Consider the following 20,659-nt stretch of genomic DNA (forward strand, 5'->3'; position numbering starts at 1 on the left):
TTTATTTAAATGCTAAAGAGGGAACCACAACAGCATCATGAAGATCTAACTACTTTTAACATTTTATTTGACTTTTTCAGTTTCAGATAGTGTATATTTGTATATGTATACACACAGGAAAATACATATATAAAATTTCCTTTCTTTCTCTATGAGTGATTTTTAACACAACTGAGCAATACAACTCATGTGTGATAACTTTCTTTTTCCATAAAAATAAAAATATATTTTGGACATCTTTCTATGGTAAAGTACATATTCATATTTTAAGAGCTGCACTGTATTTGACATACATTTGTCCAATGAAGAATCCTTGTCTTATTTAAATTATTTTCTATTAAATGCAAAGTTGTACTAATGCTTAATATTGCTATTTATTACATACAGTATTTATCTACTAGACATAATTGTGTTATCAAAGAATGTAATACAAGGTTATCAGTATGTGTATGTATCTTTGGAAATTTTTCTGAATCATTTCCTTAAAATAAAATGTTAGAATTGGAACATTCGATTTGAAAATATGACAGTTCCAGGTGGTTTATATCCTATTAGTCAGTGTTCTGTTGCTGTGAAAAGACATTATGGCCGTGACAACTCTTATAAGAGGAATCATTTAATTGGAGGTCAGCTTACCATTTCAGAGATCTAGTCCATTCTCATCATGGTAGACAGCGTGGGAGCACACAGATATATATGGTGCTGGAGAAGTAGCTGAGGGTTCTCCATCATATCCATAGACAAGAAGAGAGAGGTACCTGACCTGGCTTGGATTTCTCAAACCTCAAAGCCCACCCCCAATGAGACTTCCTCCAATAAAGCCACACCTACTCCAACAAAGTCACACTTCCTAATCCTTCTCAGGTTGTGCCACTCCCTGGTGGCCAAGCATTCAAAAATATGAGCCTATGAGGGGCATCCTTACTCAACCCACACATTCTCACACCAATCCCTGGAGCTGGTCAGATGCATTTTTGTTGCTTTTTCACTTTTAAATACAAACCAGGCAGTTTTAGACAAAAATGCCAGGAAATCCCAAAGATAAATTACCTGGCCATAATTTTATGCTACATTTCCTATGTTCAGTTTATGTTCCAGTAATAAAGTGGAGGAAAAGGAGAGATTCACAACCTCATTTTCTCAGACCTGAGCGTGTCTACCTCTCTGCCCCAGTAAAGGCCCTGCATTTAGGTGACAGTGCTCCTGCACTATCCACTGGTGCCTCTGTTCAATTAAAGTATGACCGTTTCCATTTTGGGAAGATCTTTTGCTCCTTGTAACCTGTTTTTCCATAGCCAGAATATGGGTGGGATGCTTTATCATTTAATGAAAAGATTATTTCAATGTTTTAGGCTAAAGAAATGGCAACAATTGGGAGCTTTGATGGATTCCAGCCCGTATCTTTGAAGCAAGAGGAAGAGGACCAACCCTCTGAAAATGACCACTTGTCCACAAAGGAGGGGAATTCAGGCAAGGACCCAGGATCAAGGAGGATTTCAAGACAGCAGAGTATAACTGAAGCGACACTGTACCCCAATCCTTATCGCCAGCCCTATGTTTCACGGAAGTACTTTGCTACACGGGTAAAATCATGATTTCAATTCTATTCAAAATTTCTTTTGAAATCTTACCATCTTCTCTGTACTGCAGTTGGCCAAGGGTTACATATTATAAACCTCTTTTAATAGTCACCATGAGCCTCATGTAGTTGTCTTTATTCCCATTGTATGAATGAAGGCTGTAAACTTCAGACAAACCAGACCCATCAACTTTTATCTCTCATATTATATCAAAGAGATTCAATTCCTGTGGCCTTTATATTTTGACTTCACTCCTGTAGGTATGCAAAATCTAGCCTCAAAGAATTAATGCTTATTATCTAGAGAACATGCAATATAGTAGCTAGAAGATAAATCTATGACCTCGTTCTTTTAGAAAGACATAAGACTATTAAGTAGAATGTGCTGCGGAGGCTGAGCTGAATCTCAGGATGGATGCTAGGATGCTGGTTTAATATGGAAGCAAAGGTTTGAAATTGAGACTGTCTGCAGTTGCAGTGTGGGGCTCAGAGTTCTTACCTGAACATTGGATCCAGAAAAGTAAACGGACAAGGCTTACATAGCAGTGTAAAAGGCTACTATAATACATTTCTAGCATTTGGATCAAATGGAAAGCACTTCATGGATTTATTACTTCTTTGTTGATTGTTTTTTCTACTTACTGATCTTTTGCAGTCCTCCTAAGTTCTTCTTAACACAACAGCCATAAGCTAGTGAAGGAAAAGTACAGGAGTGTGCACCATGACAATACAGTTTTTATGCATACATGGGGCACCTTTTTGTTGAAAAATAAACTTCTTTTTCTCTGTGTCTCTGTCTCTCTGTCTTTGTCTTTCTTCATTTCTTTCACATGTGGGAGTGCTTTTGAATATCAGGGCAGAGGAAAACATTCGGAAGTTGATTATAATCTTCCACTCTATTGAGACAGGAACTTTCTTGTGGGGTTTTCATCTACCATGATACATACTCCAGACTAGTTAGCTTGAAAGCTTCTGAACAATTCTCTCATCTCTACATCTCACCTTACAACAAGAGTGCTGGAGTTATATATGTGCCCCACACTATTGAGACGTGTGTGTGTGTGTGTGTGTGTGTGTGTGTGTGTGTGTGTGTGTGTGGTGTGTGGTTTCTGGAGATCATGCTCAGGTTCTCTGATTTGTGTATCACTTTTATCTTCATCTTTCTGACCCTTCAAAATATATTTTCCAGCCCAATATCATAAATAAGTGGAAGTTAAGAATTTGAGGCGATTTACAACCCTGAATGAATTCTGGTTTAGTGACTTTATATAATTTCATTTAAGATAAAGTTCAAACTAAAGCAACTGAATGTGTGAGTGGGTATGAATATGTGTGTGTTTAAACATCACGTAGACTCTTATGTGCAAGGCACTTTGGTAGGTGCTATGTTATCTGTGTTTGTGTGAGTGTTTTTGCATATGTCAAGCATATGGTCTGTTTTCCAAAATATGTGAACTTTATTGAATATGCAAAGTTAAGTGGAGATGGAACTGCAAAGGAAATATAAGCACCCTTTGGAGTTTTATGATCTAGATATGGATGAAGCCATGGTTTGATGGAAATGTACAAACCTGTGGTTCAGCATAAGGGCCTGGTGATTGGAGCTGGTCCAGCTATGAAAGCAGGATGAACAGTCTATGTTCAGACCTTTGCTTTGCTTCTCATGGTAGTCCTGAAGGTGGCAGGGATTGACCAGTTAGCTATCTACAGTAGGAACAGGAAATACCATTATGGCAAAACTGAAAGAGTTCCTCTTGACAAGGAGAACTCATGAGGAAAACTGACCATTACCACCAACCTCTACCACCATAATCTTAATGGCAAGTCACTTTCAGAAGCAAGTGCCTTTGCCAATGAACTGTGTATAGGAGAATCTTAGGGATGATGTCAGACTGTAATGAAAGGAGATGTTGGTATTATGATGCTCCTTGCCAGCAAGTGAGCCAGGGCAGCAATTTCCTTAACTGTGCTGTTGTGCATAGTGAATTGAATTGATCTTCAATAAGTAAAACAATTGGTTTCATGTTTGTCTTTTGAAATTAATTTCCCTGTGCCTACCTCCCGTTTGGAAACATACAGGGAAATCTAAATTATATAGTTCCTGTTTAGATGAATTGACACAGTCCCAAAGCTATTACATGTGTCATTAGATATTTACAGCTTCTGTTTAAGAACTATGGCCCTGTACAACACAGTGAAGCAGGTAAGAGAAACCATACTATCTTTGTCTTAAGAATAAACCCACAGGAGGATGGAGAGATTACTTCATAGTTAAAAGCACTTATTGCTTTTGCAGAAGATCCAGGGTTGCTTCTCAACACCCACATGGTGGCTCATAGCCACCTGCAACTCCAGTTTCAGGGGATCAGACATCTTCTTCAGCTTCCACAGGCAGCAGGCACTCACATGGTGCACTTACATGCAGGCAAACACCTCATATATGTGAAATATAAATAAGCATTTAAAAAAAAAGGTGAACAAGTGTCAAGCGAATGAGGTCACCTGAGCCTAGTGCAAGAGCTTCCGCTAGGTGATGCACATGCACTGCTCTTCCTAGATAAAAGTTGCAAGTTATATAAATCTTTACACAATGGTATCCTCTTCAACAGACCTATAGAAAACAAACCCAAGTGCTCAAGAGCTTCTGAGGACAACCTTCTTAAACAAGATTAAGTCACCATGGAGAAGCTTTGTGGCCTGTGAGGGTTAAGGGACATCCTGCTCCCTGTCAAACAGCAGGTAGAGTCCAGAACGTTGTGTAAATATGAGTGTGCAATAAGTGTGCATGGACAAGTGGGAGAACAATGAAGAGGCAGTTGTATTGCCTCTTAGTGCTGATTAGTTTATTATAATAGTATTCAAGTCAATACTCAAATTGATCCTGGCGGCTGCACCTTCCATGATGCCCCACCCCCAGTGTTCTGGGTTCTCAAACAAATACACGGCTTTTATATTCTGATATGCCTTAATCAGCTTAATGACTGGGCCACTTCCTAACCACCACCTGGCTAATCTATTTCCCTCCAATATTCCAGAGCTATTTATTACTAAACCTATATTGCATCTTGGCTGCCCTGGGTCCATGGTGGAGCACTCTTGGGCCACTATACCCTGGCTCTTACATGTCTATGATCTCTGCTCCAAACCTTCTCAGGTGTGGCATCTTTCATCTACTTCTCCCAGCATGGCTGATTTCTTTCTCCTCTCTCCTCTCCCTTCTTGGTCCTGAGCCCATGAAAATCCTAAGCTCCCACCTCTATCTGCACTGTGCAGTCATTGGCTGCCAGCATCTTTATTTACCAATCACAACCAATTGGGGGCAGGGTTCCTCAGTATCTTACATGCAGGAACCCAAATTAAAATAATACAAGCAGCCACAGGTTATAAGTTTTTTAATTTATTCTTTTGTAATTTTATACACAAATACAATGAATATTTAGATTATATCAACTCTCTGTCTTTCCCTCCAAATTCTCTGAGACACCTATACATACCCAATAACATGTCCTGTCCTATTTCTCCTCCTCCCCCTTTTCTCCTCCTCACTCATTTTCTTCTATTTTTATAACCCACTGAGTTTGGGTTATGCTGCATATATATATATATATATATATATATATATATATATATATATATATATATATAGTGTAGAGGAACATACAAATGGGCATGGGAAAACATGGGCCACATTTCTGAAGAAGACTGACCCTCTTCTAACAGCCAGAAACTGCTGATAACTCCTCAGCTAGGGACAGGGCTTTGAGAGTGCTGAGCCATTGATTGGCTTGATCCAATGCAGAATCATGTCCCAGGACCTATGTGTATGATGCCTTTAGCAATAAATAGTCTTACCATCAGTTTCTGGTGGGTGACCAAGAATAATGGCTATAATCCATGTTGTTTTGTGGGTCTCAGGGAAACACCTAGTCAAAAGTTCAGTAGGAAGTAACCCACACTTAGCACAGAGATTTTTGTTTGATTACACTATATACATCCCTATATATTGTGGGATGAACAATACCCCACAAACTTTTTTGTTTGTTTGTTTTGAGACAGGGTTTCTCTGTGTAGACCTGGCTGTCCTGGAACTCACTCTGTAGACCAGGCTGGCCTCGAACTCAGAAATCTGCCTGCCTCTGCCTCCCAAGTGCTGGGACTAAAGGTGTGGGCCACCACACCTGGCGTTCCCACAAACATTTTAATAAATTTAAATTTAAAATTAATGAGAGAACGTATGTATATGTGAGTCTCAATTTCTTCTCCTGAAAAGTATAAATAAAACACAAATTTTGTATAGAGCCCTAAAAGAGCTAACTTTGTCAATATTCATCTAGTATATGACACATATATAAACATTTCAAACATTGTTACTTTCAGTACTTCCTCTCTCTTATTTTTGCTTACAGTCACAATTCTATAAGTAGTCATTAAAATGGCAGCAAGGTGCCTATGACCTCACCATGATCCTTAGGGTGAGATATAACTGTTGACAGAAGGGTCTGTGGCAGTAAAGAGGAGGATAGTTGACTTTCTCAAGGCATAATTAAGTAAGATCACAACACTTGAAGTTTCAGATGTGTGAGAGTCACCGTAATGTGATGACTTCTTAGATCTGAAGTGAGATCTCGGATGTCATGGTCCAGCTGGTGAACAAATTGGATTCTGCATTTCTGTAAGTGTTCTGCCAATACTGATGTGCACTTGCTCAAATTACTCTTTCTTTCTAACACAATAGCGAGTGAGATTGGACTTTTCCCAAGAGTGTGCAAAACAGAAAACCTAGGGCTAGAACTAGTATCCTAGTTACCTATTTATAGTACTATGATTTCATGCCACAATCACAGACAAATCAACAGATCCCAGGCTAAGAATTTAAAATCTATGCATTGAACATTGTGAAGAGCACTGAGGGAGTAAGTGGAAGAATCCGTTTCTGAAGGATTTTATTGGAAGACTTTAGGATTATTATCACCCAAGAAGTAGTTTGTTGATAAAAAAAAATTTTGAAAATATAAAACATAAAAGTCACTTTAGTGTCACAGTTCAACATGAACTAAAAAGTGAATTTCATGGGCTCTTACACACTTGTGAATGGATTTCTGTTTTGCTTTTCATATATAAAATTTCTGTATGTAATTAAAGTTTCTATGCTAAATGTTGTTTCACATGGATACACTATTTTGTGACATCATTTTTTATGAGCACCATAGCATCTCACAAAGAGGTTATATACTACAATGTGTTTGACTTTAGCTGGATATTGAAAATATTTTCTGTTCATATCACTGATCTGGAAATGAAATGTATTTCATTGGCTTTCTGTGATAACATAGCACAGTTTTTCAGGTGCCAGGAATACTCAGGGATAGCAGGGAAAGAATAATTCAATGCTATGCGTTTCAAAAGGGAGTTTCAAAGAAATGACTGGCATGGAATTAGGAAATCTTGAAAAATAGGTGAAAATTTTAGGATATATGATATACATGCCTAAAGTACCAGATCATAAAATAAGTTATTGCCCTCTTAAACTCCCTTTGTGGTTTGCTGATCATTATCATTATATATAAAAAAGTATGCTTTTCTGGCATAGTTTGGGAGAATTGTTCTCAGAGAAAGTGAAACCTGAGAAATGGCCAGTCAACTTCCTAAGGTAGCTAAAGGAAGAGTTACTTGTCCATGGTTAACCAGCATCCCTAGGATCTTGCCAGGCCTGGGAAGTATACTTGCAATGCACGAGTCCCGATACTGCCACTGTCTGACCCATGACCTTGGGACAGGAATAAGAGGTCACCCAATGAAAGTCTAAAACACTTGTTTTCCATACATTTGCAACCCTTTTCTCTTGTTTTAGTGGATCTGCTATTATTGCTTAGACATATCTAAAAAGGGCCTCATGCCTTCTCTGAACAAAAGTATCCCTCAAGGCTAATAACTTGAGGTATATTATGATAATCATCTTAGTTATGGAGACTGATGTTCAAAAGCAACTTTTTATGAAAAGAACAATGCTTAGCCCACATGGAGAAAGATATTTTTAAACTCCCTGTAGGGCTCTGTATTTGCAGATACCTTATCAGAAAGTTGAAAGCTATTCGAGATGGAGAATTATCTCTAAATTTATACTAGAGAATGTAAATTACATACAAACTAATGGGACTAAAACTATTTGATCTTTTAATATTTAATTAATGGTTCCCCATGGCCTTTTTATAGCCTGTGTTCTATTGTGAGCAGCGAGACTTTAATAAGCAGGTTCAGGACTTCCCATTGTGTAGTGAGATGTCATTGCTTCCATGACACTAATTTGGCTTTCGTACTCTCTCTCTTTTCCTCTTCTCTTGCTAGAGGGTTCCTAGTGACTTGCCCTCACATTAGGAACAAATACATTTATTAGTTTTATTGTTATTGCCTGTGTGAGCTTCCATTTAGTTTAGAAAATAAACATCTCACTGGGCAAGAGGTTGTTCAGCTTCCATTGTACTGAAACTCCTGAGGACTGTCATAAAGATGATTTATTCTTTTGTGCGAACAGAACCACAGGAATACGGTAATAAGGTGAATTTTCATCATTTTTTTTCAAGGAAATAAAAATGTGCTTGGCCTTTACACATTATGGAAGATTTTCAGCTAGTTTTATTACTTCTGAATTTATTACAAAATGGTTTCTATCTAGCCATCATAGTAGCTACACAAGAAGCCCGAGAGCCAGAGTCTCTAAGAGTCGTCTTTCCTGAACAGCTGCTTCTTCTTTTCGCAGGGGTAGGGAGCTTATTGCATGGAAACCATTGACAAACTCATGGGTATTGTTTGGGTCAGCATTGACTGTGGACTTATCTAGATCATGGAAATACAAGGGAACAAACAGGCAAGTCTGGAATTTCCCAAGAGGGTTTGCTTTGCCTGGAACTAAAATTTTTGCTGGAGCTAAAATGGGAGAGACAGTAGAGTCACTATGTTGTTTGAGGTGCTGCATTTGATCATAGTTTCCTGTTTGTCTTAGAATGCAGTCTCAGAGCTAAGTGCTTGATCGCACTAAGCATTTGTTCCTTGAATTCTAGTATGGCCGTTTTCCTTTTATTTAATATAATCAGTAGTGGGAATGAAGGGAAAGTTTTTCACCATCCAGTGTTTGTTACTAGTTAATGTACAGGACCTCAAGGTATCTCCCAATAACAGTTCAGTTACAGTAATAAATATCAAAACAATCTAACAAATAAATCAACTAATGAAGAGTACCAAGACAACTTACCATGGATTCTAGATAGTCATAAGGACGATCGAGAATTGACCTGTGTATTTTTATCTTTTTATTTTAAATTATCAGATTCAAATGTATTTATTTTAAAACAATAAAAAATGTCAATGAACTAACATTACTAAAAGGGAAGGAAGTACAGCTCTATATCCTCAAAGAGCCCAAACAATGTTTATATTGAAAAAAAAATAGTGGTCCAGACAATGAGAGCATTGACAGAGCTTTAGAGAGCATCAAAGTATCCCATAAATAACACACTTTTGGTGTTCCGCTTTTGAAGAGGTGGATAGGAAAGCATGGCTTGAATGTTCTATTTCCATCTCATGGTTTCCCATCTGAGGAAACAAACATCAATAATTTCATAGACTTTTTATGATTACTTTAGCTGTGTGTCATCAAACAAGAATGTATTTACTCAACACAGTTCTGTATAAGGAAGGTGGCCTACCTAATCCTTTCTTGTTTAATTTTTTCCATTGAGCAATATACTTTATTACTCCTAAGCTTTCATTATATTAGATTATCCAAAGATATTCCATATTATAGCACGGTCTTGATCAGTATCTGTTTCTTAATGCCCATTTACTGTTGTCTACAAACAAGGCTTTCGAGAGTCCTTCATTCATGCCGTTTTGCATATGTGCAAGAATTTCTGAAGTATAACTTCACAGAGGTATATCTGGATTTAATGTAGATTATTTTTCATTTGGGTAGATTTGGCATTTAATTTTTGTTTGGAAGATACTAAGACTTTAAATTTTTATACATTATTATATTCATCTGCACATATTTGGGGGAACTTCTTGGCATAAAAACATTCAACAAAATGCTTATTTAGGGTTATTTAATTACTCTCCAATTCTATCTGCCTTTTTTTCTCAAAAGTATTAGTTTCGCAAGTGAGTTATATTTGTGAGGCTAAAATTATGTAAAGAAATTGTTTGAGAAATACCAATGTTGACTCACCAAAGAGCACGTTATACTTCAGAGGACTTTGAAAAGTGGGCTCAGGAGAGTCAAAATGCCTCTCACAGAAATAAGCTTAAGAGAACTGAGAATAGCCAGCAGATTAAAGGAATTTCCCTGGAAGGGGCGGGGAGGGGGGGGGCGTTTAACTGCCTGCCTTCAGAGTCACTGGAAATGAGTGACATCTGCATAGACCTGTCTGGCAGCAGGTGCTAGGCATTTTGACTGAAATCCCAGAAGTTGCTGATTTTATGACACATGGCCTTCTGCAAGCATGGAGCACCAGTATTAGCTTTCTGACCAGCCTTCAACCAACTGCAGACCATGACACAGGGAGAAAATCCTTGAGTCCAGTGGCTGACTGATGATGAAATCAGGGTTTTGGACTATAAACGTTATTGTCACATTTCCTTGAAGAGATATCGAAGGCATTACGTCATCGCAGTGGCTCCACAGGGTTAGTCGTGAGAGCCAAGTTAATACTGCAGAGTTGCTTATTGACAACTCAACACTCACCTCATCTCAGGGATACCATCCTATTGTGGATGGCTTGGATTGTACAAAACAAACCAGGGAGATAAAGCAAACTCTGTACCATGAGCACAGCCCATCTGAGGCACCACCACTCTTTTCTTGTCCAGATTCCCCTACAGGAGGGTTTATCCTTAAAAATTCCAGTAGTGCTTGTGTACCTAACCACTGAGTTTCTGGTCTAATTGACTTGTATGTATATTGGGTTAGGATTTTATTTTTTTGAAGCTGCCTGATGATTCTGATGTACACTAAAGCATTGAGAATAATTGTCTAGAGAGTATTGGTTGTCATGCGTATACGTAAATGAAATATATTCTCTCAAGAACAGTCTTCATACCGATGCTATCACATGCTACAAATGCAGTCTTAGGTCCCAACCCATACCAACTGAATCAGAAACTGAATAGGATACAACTTAGAAATGTTTCAGCATGGCTGTTATGTACACTGAAGTTTAAGAATCATTGAACTAGGGAAGGCATGACCTTACTAGAATAGATGTCAACCCATTTCTGCATAGAACTAGGCACAGTAGTAGGAACACTTGCTTTGCAAAAGTTAAGAAACTGAAGGGGGAGGGAGGCAGAGAGAGAGAGAGAGAGAGAGAGTTAGAGTTGAACTATTGAGTTAGCAACACTGAAGGTCAGGAAGCTACTTTTTGCATTTTACCAACATAATTTGGAAAAGTTAAATATATATATACATATATATGTATATATGTAATGCACACACACACATATATATGCACACAAATATACACACATATTCTTACATATAATCTTACATATTACTAATATATATTATTTAAATTATATATATGCAAATTCCCAATAAACTTTTTTCCCTGGAAGGAGTGTCCTTCTAAAAATGGCTATTTTGATTTTAGTGAGAAAGCATAGGATTTGAGAAGATAGGACCTGGAATTCTTTTGGCCAGGACAAAAGAGTTAACAGTAAAACACAGAGTTCAAGACCAAGTTCTCTGCCAGGCAGTGACCGGAATATGCAAAACCACGCTTAGTCTCCTGGAGGATGTGGAGGAGGAGGTGTGGCCATTTTTAACTAATCCTAAATACAGACAGAGTGTTTGGTCTTCTCTAAGTGAAATGATGTCTTCTTTCCCTCAGCCAGGGGCCATTGAGACTGCTGTGGAAGACTTGAAAGGCCACATAGCACAGACTTCTGGGGAGACTGTTCAAGGCTTCTGGCTCCTGACAGAGTGAGTATGTTGCTGTGTGAAGGGAAGTGGAAACAGGTGACATCTCTGGAACAGAAAAGGAGAAGGACATGTCACAGGAGCTCCCCTGGGTTTGTATACGGTTATTTCCTGATGTTTCCCACTGGACATCGATGTTTACTTAGCTGGCTGAGTGGATGGGTTTGACTCTGACTTTCTGGACTGCTCCTTCCACCCAGACACTGCAGCCATGGCTCGGGTCTGTGTCACTGCTTTCAAGGATAATGGCAGTAGTTTCCTAGGTGCCCAGCTCTGATCTCTCTCCATCGCAAGCATGCTCTCTGTAACGACACTTGACATCCTTCTAGGGGCAGAGAAGAGGAATAAAAAAGATACAAATGCAGTCTCCTATCTAGTCTGTATGCTTTGTAGAGTATGGACTGTGATAATAGGGAAATCAGGTAGAATAGGGAAGGGGGCCACTGCTGAAAGTTAGGATAAGAACCAAGCAAACCTATCAAAAGCATAAGGCCATGTTTCTCATGTAACACCCTCCATTACCCTTAATGCTTCCGTAGCAGAAAGAGCTTCCCTTGTGAATACTACCATAGCAACAATTACCTTTCTACCCCTCCTAGAAATTGCACTGCCTGTGACCTTTCGTGTAACATTCAGTGATACATATTAAAAGGCAAAAGAGGATGCTTGCCTACTATAGAACCCATAATGTTGTGTGGAAGTGTGCTTAAAACGCTCACCTTGCTTCTGCATGGGTTCGGTGAAGACTGATTTCGAGCTGGGAAGTGGATCCGAGTTCCAGGATCCTAGTAATTCTTTCTGGAGGGTGAAATGTATAGCTTTCCTCGGGATCACAGAAGCATCTAGTTCTGAGTTTCCAGGAGGAAACCTCGAAGGCCTAACCATCCAGCCTGGCAAAATGGCGTCCTCAACAAGCCGGAAAGAGAATCAGACCCGACTGATTTACATTTTCTACCATTCTGTCAAACATCTTCCCAGACCTGGAGGAAAAGAAGCCTCAAAGTTGACATTTTGGTTGTTACTTTTTAATCTTCGTGTCTTTATTTATAAAATGAGACTGAGTGATTTTGAAGGACAAAATTAGGTGTTACTGTAAAATTCTTCCTGAATTATCTTCCCCTCTCCTCCTCCTCTGTTCTTCCTTCTCTCCTCTGCTCTGACTCCTCTGCTCCTCTGTTCCTCCCGCTTTTGCTTCTTCCCATCTCCATCATCCTTCCTCTTTCTCCTTCGTTCATTTATAATCTACCTATCTCTATAATCTCTGAGTTACTACTAATGAAAAGGAAAGCCTACAATTTGAACTTCTCACTAATTCATTTGGTCAAATCTATGATTTGTTCCCCCTTTCCATCCCTCATTCAAACAGAGAGCCCTGTTTGACCTACAAAATGATAAGTCGGCTTTGGTCAGGGAAGATAAGCACGAGGATCCCCGAGAGCGTGAATTCAGCATCACAACAATATTTACACCAATAATTTCAAAATTGGAAAACACCACAGACCATAACTTAATTTCATAGTCCAACACTTTGTAGACTGTCTAAACGTAAGACAGTGACAGAAAACATGTTAACAGCGCAGATATAAAAGTCAGGTGGGCCCTGCTTGTAGCATTAACATCATGATAACATTTAAAAACTAACAGAGTATTAGTTTGCCATCCAATTGATGGAGGTTGCTTTTTCTGGTGGTCAATGGAAAAGTTTGCATATAAAATTTTAGAAATGTTTTGAAGGTGGAAGCTGAGAGTTTGCAGGGCCTGTTCTGGGCTTGTGGCTGAGACAGTCTTCCCTGCTTCTCTTCCACCTTGACTATGTTGGAAGGTAAGAAACCATACACTATACACTGTACACTATAATAGCCTGCCATGCCCACTATCACTGAAGATTAACATGTTAGCACTGCGGAGGAGATGAATGGCATTGTTTATCCCAGGGCTCTCATTGAAGGATACATTAGGAATTGAGAGGAGAAACTGATAGCTGACCCAACTGGGCTTTGCGGATCTTTGTACTTCATTGCTTGTAAGAAAAGTCATCAGTAACTTCTTGGTTTGGTCCTAGAAAAATGATGGATTGACTGAGTCACTCTTGGTTTCAAAGGCGATATAGTATTACTATACTGAAGAAGCATTCTGGAAGAAACACGAGAGAGGAAGCCGTCTCAGAGCCCTATTAGATGCTTCCGCAAGGATTGTCATTAATTATCTACAGAACTAAGGACAAATTTGAGGGAAAAGGGGAGTGTTCACAAAGAAAGGTTGAGTAGGCCATTCTACTTATGGGTCCAAACACTGTTTTTGGTTGAGCCTAGCTTGGCTGTTTCTAGTAGAAAGGTTTCTATATAAAGCAAAAGGAATAAAGAGGTGTTAGTAAAGCTGTCTTCCATATTAATTCTGCTGAGTCTCACGATAATCTAAACTGGTATGATATAGTATTCAGAAATACTAGAAAAATGAGTTGAAGGCATTTGGGAAGTGGATGTAGACAATGGCCGAAAAAACTGGGAGGATAAACTGGTGAGGGGGCCATAAACTGTACTTGGATCCCAGTTTGCTAAACTATCACAAGTACTTGAGACAAACTGTTAGGATGTAGGCTCACAGCCATCCTTTTTAAAGGGGATTTTTGTGGCTATGTAGTTGTAAAGAAAACATAGTACTTATTTCAACGTTTCTTCCTCTTCCTTCTTGGCCCTTCTAAAAAGGGACATTAAAAAACTTGTGTGGGTACTTCTAGAAGAGATCCATTAAGCCAATACCATGAACATCTTGACACTCTGTGGAGTGTCAGACAGTGTGGCTCGATGGCAGTGGAGCCTCTTCAGTCCAGTGTGCTCCAGATGCTTATGTCTTCAGTGCTGTGAGAGTCAGAGGAGATGGGCTCCTCCTTTCACACAAAGGGTGGAAGAGACAATTCTCATTCTTAAGTGAGAAGACCCGCTAATAGTGGCAGAGCCCAAGTGATTCTTGTTCTTCACATTAGTGAAAACATCCAGAGTATGTTTTCATTACCTGATTTTCCTCCAACCAACCCAGTTTCAATCTTAGGACTTTGGTATGACTAATATATGCAATCTAATGAAGTTCCTGTGTCTGGCATACAGAGAGTAGATCGCACATGGAGTCAAATCACCTCTCCTGTCAGAACCGAATGAGTGAAAATGGAACAGAAGACCTGGGTGTGGATCCTGTCCTTTAGTTCTTGTCACAGCAGCTGCACAAACACAAGGAGGTTTCCTTTTTACACCTTTATGTATTTGTAACAGGGACTCCTATGTAGCCAAGGATAAACATGAGACAATAATAGTACTATTATGGTTGTAGTAAAATAAAGACCGGAGAACTACTGACTATTTTAATCCTCTTGTTTCTGCTTTCAATGTAGTACTGACAGGCCTACACTACTATACCTGGCCTAATCTCTTTTCTAAGCTAATGGAATTGGTTCTATATGTTGTTCAGTCCATTAGAAATTTAATCTCGTGAAAGAAACACATCCACTGTTATTTTTTTTTGTAATAGTCTAGCCAGTCTTCATGCATTTTGCTAAAGATGGTTATACTTTAATAATTATGTTTAACCAAATGCTTACAATGTAGCACATGTTATGGTACATACTGTCTTTGCATTTATGACTGAAAGAATATAATCCCTGTAGTTTTGATGATCTCTAAATGCCATTGATCTCAGCATTTCCCCTGAATTGTTCCTAGATATCATGTAGTTTTTGAAAGTTATTGGATTTTTTGTTTGTTTGTTTTGCTCTTTTTGTTTTGTTTTGTTTTGGGTTTTATTTAACCATTTCTTTTCAAACCACCAGTGGGGTACAACACAGAATTAAGTGCTTATTATTATTCTTTAACCTCAAAGCACTGAGTCAAAAGATTCTGGTGGAGAAAGACTTTGACTGGAAAGACATTGAAGCATCATGGTATTTGATAAGAACAATTAGGAACATTTCTACAGCATTGTAAAGTGTTCTTCCTTGTGAATTCATCACAATAACATTCTAAAAAAAGATTCACCTGTGTAAGATGAGAAGTTCAGGCTCAGAGGAGGACCCTAGTGTGGTGGTTTGAAGAAGTATGGTGCCCATAGATTCATGTGTGTGAATGCTTGGCCCATAAGGAGTGAGTGTCACTATCAGGAGGTATGGCCTTGTTGGAGTAGGTGTGTTTTTGTTGGAGGAAGTGTGTCACCATGAGGGTAGGTTTTGAGGTTTTAAAAGCATAAGTCTGTGCCTTGTATCTTAGTCTCCTGCTACCTGCTGATCAAAATGTAGAAAACTCAGCTCCCCCAGCACCATGTTTGCTTGCACACCACTGTATTTCTTGCTACACCAATAATGGACTAAATTTCTGAACTGTAAGCCAGCTCCAATTAAATGTTTTTCTTTATAAGAGTTGCCATAGTTACAGTGTCTCTTCACAGTAATAAAACCCTAACTGAGACATCTACAGTTATAGTAGCAAAGTTAAGGACCATTCTACCATCAGCTGGGCTAAAATACTCTCCATGTGAGTTCTCTTTGAAGTCACATGATGGACAGGGACCACTTCTTTTATGTGTGGCATCTCAAGAGCCCATCATGGTTCCTCCCATCAAACATGGCTGAAATAATGAAAATCCTGTTTGTTGGCTTTGGTGGGGTAAGTGCAAGTGTGCAGATCATCTCTGCTAACTTAGAAATTTTTTTCAGACTGATTCCCCCAGGTCGTTAAATAAAACAGTGATAGAGGCATTGAGATGGCTCAGTGAATAAGATGCTTGTTGCAAAGCTTTGCACCACGAGTTCAAACCCAAGAACCTCCATGGTAGGTAGATAACAAACTCCTGTCAGTTGTCCATGGTAGGTAGATAACAAACTCCTGTCAGTTGTCCTTTGACCCGCACCTACACACACACACACACACACACACACACACACACGACAAAAACAAAGGATTTTAAATAAACACTTAAACAAAGATAGAGAGACAGGGATACTCTGAGAACAAGTGAGCCTGCGCCCTGTTTTCCCCACACTTGCCTCTCGGGGCCACACCCATGCACAGAGCTGCAGTACATGTGGCATCTTTCTCTTTCTCACCTGCTCTCCTCAAGCAGTCTCCAAGGGCAGGACCATGCAAGATTCTGGCTTCATTTTATGGATGAAGAAATCCAGAGATTAAATGACCTGTTCAAAGGCAGCCACTTATTAAAGGTCAGAAGAGAGCCTGACTTGGTGACTTCTTTCTCCCAGCCTTGTTGTCTTTCCATTACAGTGCTTCTGGGGCCTTTTGTGATTTCTCACTCTCCTGACACAAAGATTGCTATGGTTTAAATTGGTTAAACGATCTGTGTGCTTGTGTCTGGGTTCTTTTTTGATTGGCTTTTGTTTGCAGGGAAGAGGGTCAGAGGATTACAGACCTTCCTCTTTCCCTCCCCAGACCATTCTCTCTGAGGGCTTTTCATTTGACTTTATTTAGTCTTTGCTCAGAAACAGCTAAAATAGTCAAATGCCTGGAGGGGCTGGTGAGTGATGCTGATGGACCAAAGCCAGCCACACTTCCATCTTGTCATAGTCTAATTATGTTATAAGAATTACAAAACAGCTCCGTAATGGAAAATATAGCTAACAATAATTAAAAGGGGAAAAAGACCAGAAAACTGGAAACTATCAATTTCTAATCCTTTAAAATCACAAGAAACTAAAGGCTATAAAGGCTGTGCCAGTTACCTTTCCAGGCTAAGCTGCTGCTTCTGCCCGACTCCATTCACTTTCTGTACACTTGAGTGCATCTTAGGTGCCTATTGTGGAATCTGTGGTCCAGAGTTCAGTAGCACGTGCATCACCTGAAGCTTCATAGCAATGCTGACTCTCAGGCCTTACCCCAGAGCTAAAGCTGAACTTTCAGTTTTGCAAGATTCCTATACACCCTAAATCTGAGAAGCATCTATCTCTATCAATTTTATGCTTTTCATCCATGAGCTTCCATGGGTTATTACTGCTTCTCTTGTTCTTTGGAAATCAGTGAGTCATATCCTCACTCCAACCCTATTGACCAATTTTAGAAATTCCATCAGTTTTTCACATCTTCTGAAATTCCTGATGCTATACTTTGGCCCTGTGATTATGCTTACCTGGTTTCCTCTCCTTGCAGTAATCCATACTTTCGCTGTCTGTGCTGGCTAGACTTAGGTCAAATTGACACAAACTGTAGTCATCTGAGCGAGAACAGAATCTCAATTGAGAAGACGTCTTCCGTAAGACTGAGCTGGGGGCAAGCCCATAAAGCATTTTCTTAATCTGTGATTGATGGGGAGGATGCAGCCAATTGTGGTGGTGCCATCCCTGGTCTGGTGGCCCTGAGTTTTATTAGAAAGCAGGTTGAGCAAGTCATGAGCAAGCCAGTAAGTGGCACCCCTCCATGCACTCTTTGTCAGCTCCTGTCCAGGGTTTCTGCCCTGTTTGAGTTCCTGTCCTGACTTGCTTTGATGATGAATAGCAATATGGACGTATAAGCAGAGTAAACCCTTTCCTCTCCAACTTGCATATTGGTCTTGGTGTTTTATCTCAACAAAAGAAACCTTAAGACACTGTCCTTCTGAGACCCAAGTCCATAGAACAGTTCCATATTAATTTATCCAAAATAATCTCAGCCCCTATCCTTGCACTCACTTTCTATTATGTAGCTCCACTCACAGTGAGCTCTGTGTAGACAGTGCTTTGATGCAATGTTCTTCAAGCTCAGTTTATTGAATGCTACATGGTATGGCCCAGAACCCACCTAATTTAATTCTGATAGAGTTCTCCTCAGATACCAGTATGGCGCTGTCTCCAAATCTCCGGGCCTTCACAGCAACTGAAGCCCCAGAAGACTTGCCATGTCTTTGGGTGAAAGCAATGAAGCTGAAAAGCGCCTCAAATCTATCAAGATCTTAATGACCTGTGGCAGGACTCTGGCAGTAACAAAAGGACCTCTGTTGCCAGAATCCATTTGTCCTGGTGGGTGTTTTCAACAGCCACTTAATTAAACACATTGCTTTTCTCTATAAATTCTCCATGGTGGCAACCTCGTCCAGAGAGCTAATGCTCCCCGAGTGACCTGCATTATAGGACAGTGAGAGCATTTAGTTACTGCAGTCACAATTGTACTTGGAAGTGCTTGTTTTCCCATGACTGCAACCAATTAGGGAGAACTCAGAGAAGAGCCAAGAGGCAAAAGAAATCTCATGCTTCTAAATGCCTCACTCAGTTACTACCTAGGTATTCTACATGTCTATTATGTTCACTGGGTCTCAGTTTATCATCTATAAAATGAAGATGTTGCAAAGGTCATTTCAAGAATTAAATTACCTGAATCTGTTCAGTGATTCCCATAACTTTTGTTTCATGTTATGTCCCATATTATAGTTCTGGTTTTGTTATTTAGTTCTATTTACTAATAGTCCCTTATTCATGCATCTGTTTATATATTTGCAGAGCCCCCTTCATAATTCAGATTCTTCCCTAAGTGCTGAAAACCAGTGGCACTTTCTAGTTTGTCAGTGCCCTCAGTCTTTTTTTTATATATATATATATTTTTTTTTTATTACATCTTTTCCTCAATTACATTTCCAATGCTATCCCAAAAGTCCCCCATACCCCCCCCCACTTCCCTACCCACCCACTCCCACTTTTTGGCCCTAGCGTTCCCCTGTACTGGAGCATATAAAGTTTGCATGTCCAATGGGCCTCTCTTTCCAGTGATGGCCGACTAGGCCATCTTTTGATACATATGCAGCTAGAGTCAAGAGCTCCGGGGTACTGGTTAGTTCATAATGTTGTTCCACCCATAGGGTTGCAGATCCCTTCAGCTCCTTGGGTACTTTCTCCAGCTCCTCCATTGGGGGCCCTGTGATCCATTCACTAGCTGACTGTGAGCATCCACTTCTGTGTTTGCCAGGCCCCAGCATAGTCTCACAAGAGACAGCTATATCTGGGTCCTTTCAGCAAAATCTTGCTAGTGAATGCAATGGTGTCAGCGTTTGGATGCTGATCATGGGATGGATCTCTGGATATGGCAGTCTCTAGATGGTCCATCCTTTCGTCACAGCTCCAAACTTTGTCTCTGTAACTCTTTCCATGGGTGTTCTGTTCCCAATTCTAAGGAGGGGCATAGTGTCCACACTTCAGTCTTCATTCTTCTTGAGTTTCATGTGTTTAGAAAACTGTATCTTATATCTTGGGTATCCTAAGTTTTGAGTGCCCTCAGTCTTATGAGAAAGAAGGACAGATAATGAGGTCACACCGAAATATGACACACACTAGTATCTGTCCCACACATGATTCTATGACAATTCACTGGAGATCACTGCTTACAGTGAAGGGAATGGGTAAGATTAAAGAAAGAGCAAAGAGTCAAAAAGAGCACGGCTGGAAATAGAGCAGCACTCTTCCAGCTCCTGGAGAGAACATGGGTGAAGAAGAGAGGCAGGCTCTGGAAATCATGATCAACTCCATGTGTAGGTTAGTCTGCACAATACTGAGAGAGCCTGAGGAGCTGGAAAAGTAGGAAGAAAGCAGAGGACAAAAGAGTTCTGAAGACTTGTCTAAGCAGGTGAATTAGCTTCTCTTATGGAGGTACACACTGGCTAGCCACAAGCCACTTCCACCCTGCACACAGGATGTGTGCTCCCAGGATTGCAAGAGCCTTGCCTGTCCCCACTCTCTAGCTGTCCCCTCCCCATTTCCTTGAGGCAAGGTTGAGTTAAGTCACCTCTTACCTGCTTAGGAAAGCCACTTATACTTCCCTTCACACGAAGTGTTCTGTGACCTCTCCTTGGCACCTTAACACAGGTTGTGATAATTATTTATAATGAAATTAGAACATCATTATTCAGAGCCTTTTGATGTATAGTTTGTTAGTATGTTTCTTTCATTCATGACCTTTACAGATATTTTTATCCCAAATGTTATCAAATAGGGTATTGGCATTACTAGGAAGACATTTAGCTCTGCAAATAATAGCCCAATAATTAAGTTATTTAAACTCAATTTTGATTATTTAGAAAACTATCCAACACAAGTTTCCTTTAAAAAAATGTACATTTCAATCTTTTTTATAATTAGGTATTTATTTCATTTA

At 39.6% G+C, this 20,659-nt stretch overlaps 1 protein-coding gene across 1 annotated transcript in view; it reads left to right on the plus strand.

Moving 5' to 3' along the window:
- Positions 1 to 1,361: 1,361 nt before the first annotated feature.
- Tprg1 (tumor protein p63 regulated 1) overlaps positions 1,362 to 20,659 on the plus strand; it is a 107,660-nt gene continuing 88,362 nt past the window's right edge. Inside the window, exons 1-2 of the mRNA XM_021185635.2 lie at positions 1,362 to 1,583; positions 11,461 to 11,552. Of these exons, the coding sequence (XP_021041294.1) occupies positions 1,362 to 1,583; positions 11,461 to 11,552 (314 nt within the window). The remainder of the gene's footprint in view (positions 1,584 to 11,460; positions 11,553 to 20,659) is intronic.

Source organism: Mus caroli, unplaced genomic scaffold (genome assembly GCF_978045245.1).
Source record: "Mus caroli unplaced genomic scaffold, Mus_caroli_1 scaffold_17, whole genome shotgun sequence".
Taxonomy (NCBI): Eukaryota; Metazoa; Chordata; class Mammalia; order Rodentia; family Muridae; genus Mus; species Mus caroli.